The sequence below is a fragment of the Pristiophorus japonicus genome, chromosome 10 (assembly GCF_044704955.1).
Source record: "Pristiophorus japonicus isolate sPriJap1 chromosome 10, sPriJap1.hap1, whole genome shotgun sequence".
Classification (NCBI taxonomy): Eukaryota; Metazoa; Chordata; class Chondrichthyes; family Pristiophoridae; genus Pristiophorus; species Pristiophorus japonicus.
In genome coordinates, this window is record NC_091986.1 from 161,581,002 (window position 1) to 161,583,703 (window position 2,702).

General features: G+C 41.1%; 1 protein-coding gene across 1 annotated transcript; it reads right to left on the reverse strand.

Annotated features, from left to right (window-relative positions):
* Positions 1 to 489: 489 nt before the first annotated feature.
* On the reverse strand, positions 490 to 2,403 carry amer2 (APC membrane recruitment protein 2). The gene has a single exon (XM_070891540.1). The coding sequence runs from the start codon at positions 2,401 to 2,403 to the stop codon at positions 490 to 492; it is 1,914 nt and encodes a 637-aa protein (XP_070747641.1).
* Positions 2,404 to 2,702: the final 299 nt, after the last annotated feature.

Consider the following 2,702-nt stretch of genomic DNA (forward strand, 5'->3'; position numbering starts at 1 on the left):
ACAGTAGCTTTTTCTCAGTTGTAGATTGTATTGATGACAATTAATTATCAACTTTTGAAGAATAATGTCCTAACATTCCAGTACAGCAGTGAAGGTAGTAACACACAGTCTATTGCTTGTCATAAAAATTGTATATGATTCTGTTAAAGCTCTTGGTCACTGTTTCACAAATGTAATTTGTATTCCCTCACGATCACCATTTTTGTTCACATGAGCTGTTCCGTTTAAAGATTGGTGTGCCACACAATTTTTTTTCTTTCCTGATTAGCATTTGGGAGCCATAAATTTTATGTTTTGCATTTGTGCTTCATTACATTTTGAATTATTTTACTTCTGTAGGCACGATTCTATTACATCATGGGAGATTCTTCTTGGCAAATGATAAAAGTCCTGTTCCACAGTGTAAACAGTACGAGTGCAAGCAGAATCTCAACCAATTGTGCTTAACCTTACAAATATGTGGTTCTGAACTGATGTAACATGCATGTTTTAATTTTGCCATGGTAGCATTTCTGAGGCTATTTTTTTTGCACTTCCCTTGGTTGCTGAGACTTTTGCATTTGTCCCAGCGATGACTTTGTTAGTGGGTCTAGGAATTGAAGTCTTGGCAACAGGGATTTTGGTTCTTGCTGGCTCGCATCCTACCAAATGTTGATGCGTCTGAGGCCAATGAGCATGGTATGCTTCCCCCTGACGTACAGTTAAAGTGGCCTTGTGTCTGGGGATGGCAGATACACTCTTGTCCTTAGGGATTGTAGTAATGTTGGATGCAGACACGAGAGTTTTGGGAGACAATGATTTAGATTCAGGTACAGAGGACATTTCTTCATCTGAGACAATACTTGTCAGGCTTTCATCTGGATCTGCAAACAGATCATACAGAGCATCCCCACTGTAACTGTCTCTAGGAATACTTGCCCTGGTAGCAAGAGTTTTTCCACTCTCATCATCAGGTCCAGGGGTTGTGGAGTCCCAGTATCCCTCATCACTATTTGGGACACATTCTTGTTGATCATTCTTCATTGTTGTTGGGTCTTCATTATCATTCTTACTTATGGAAATATCATTCAGAGCAAGCTGTTTGACTAATGTATTGTCTGCTGCCTCATCAAGGCAAGTTGTAACTCCTGAAGCCATCCATGATGTTTGGTCAGCTGTAATCTTTTCCTGTTTGTCTTTAAGTGGCTCAGCAGTTGGAGGTGGTGTGTCCCAAAATTCTTGTAGATATTCATCGCCAACTTCATCTGGGCTTGCCATTTCCTCTCCTCCACCTTGATAGGTTAGAATATTTGAGCTTTTTCTTGCACCACCCTTTCCCTTTGCTGCAGTCACTTCTCTTTCACAGGCATTTCCTTCATCATCCTGGTCAGCAATAATGTCCCCACATCCTGTCAGCGAATCAAAGCTCTTTAAAGATGTAACATCAGAAAACATTAAGCAAATTCGATCGATTGATTGTTCTGAGGGTGGATCATTATTGGGTGCACTGGGTGTTGCAGTTTCAGGAGTGTGGCGAGATTCCGATCCAGTTACAGAGACACTTTCTTCTTGTACATCCTGCCTCACATCTGTTAAAGTTTCATCCTCTTTTCCCTCCAGCTGCTCTAATGCCTTGACATTAGAATGTTGATCCAATGATTGGCCATCAATGGCAGCTTTCTCCAAATCTTTACATAATTCTGGAAGGGACTTCCCACTATTTGCTTGTTCAGGTTCCTCAGTGGAGGCGCTCTCGTTATCACTCTGCATTTCACAGGATAACTTGCTTTGCATTTCCACTGCAGCACTCTCAGGTTCAGAGCAAGATTTCTGTGTCTCTTCTTGAACACATTCCAAACTGGCAGTCAAAGAACTAGGCAATGTAATAGTGCCATGGATTTCCAGGTACTCGGCTTTTTCCTCTTTACTGATTTTGTCCTTTTTATGCCATCTCATGCTGCTGAACAACCCTTTTAGTCCTTTCTTTTGTCTGTTGCAACTCTTCTCTTTCACTTGATCAGAGTTCGAACGCACTGATTCACCCTTACCATTTTCTAATTTACTATTCCTTTTTAGTAAAGAAAAAAAACTGTGAGACTTGGCAATAGGTCCACAACCACCAGCAGCAAAGCTCATACTGCCGACTATTTTTGTACTGGAATCCGTGTCCAGTTGATAATTACTCAAAGATTCTTCCTTGTTGCTCACATCCAGTCCCATATCAGCAATTCCATCGTGCGTTTTGCTTCTAACAAGCCCCATTTTCAAGGAGCTTTTCCCATCCCCTTTGTTTTTCACACTAAAAATACTAGGCATGGTGCCCCCCGACTTTTTCCTCCCAAATAATTTAAATGCCGTCTTACTTATCTTGCCGGATTGCTGTTCAGAAGCCGAAAAATCATTACAATCACAATGCAAGTCCATGTCTGCCACGCTCTTGCTCCTGCCTTCTTCCTGCAGACCACCGCAGCTGCCTGATGCTGATTTTTCCCACTAGCAGCCTCAGTGCTGCTCGAATTCAACTCCATGGCAACCAAGAGGATAAGCAGCTTTCGTCATCTGTGGACTAGAGCCAGTCCCCCGTCAACGACAGTAAATTAACCTGAGTTTCTGCATTTTTTAACAAATTATGTATTATAATAAAGTTCCTATTTTTGTTCATCTAGAAAATTGCATTTACATTTGAGTAATAGAAATGATGACTTACACAAATAGACACATTT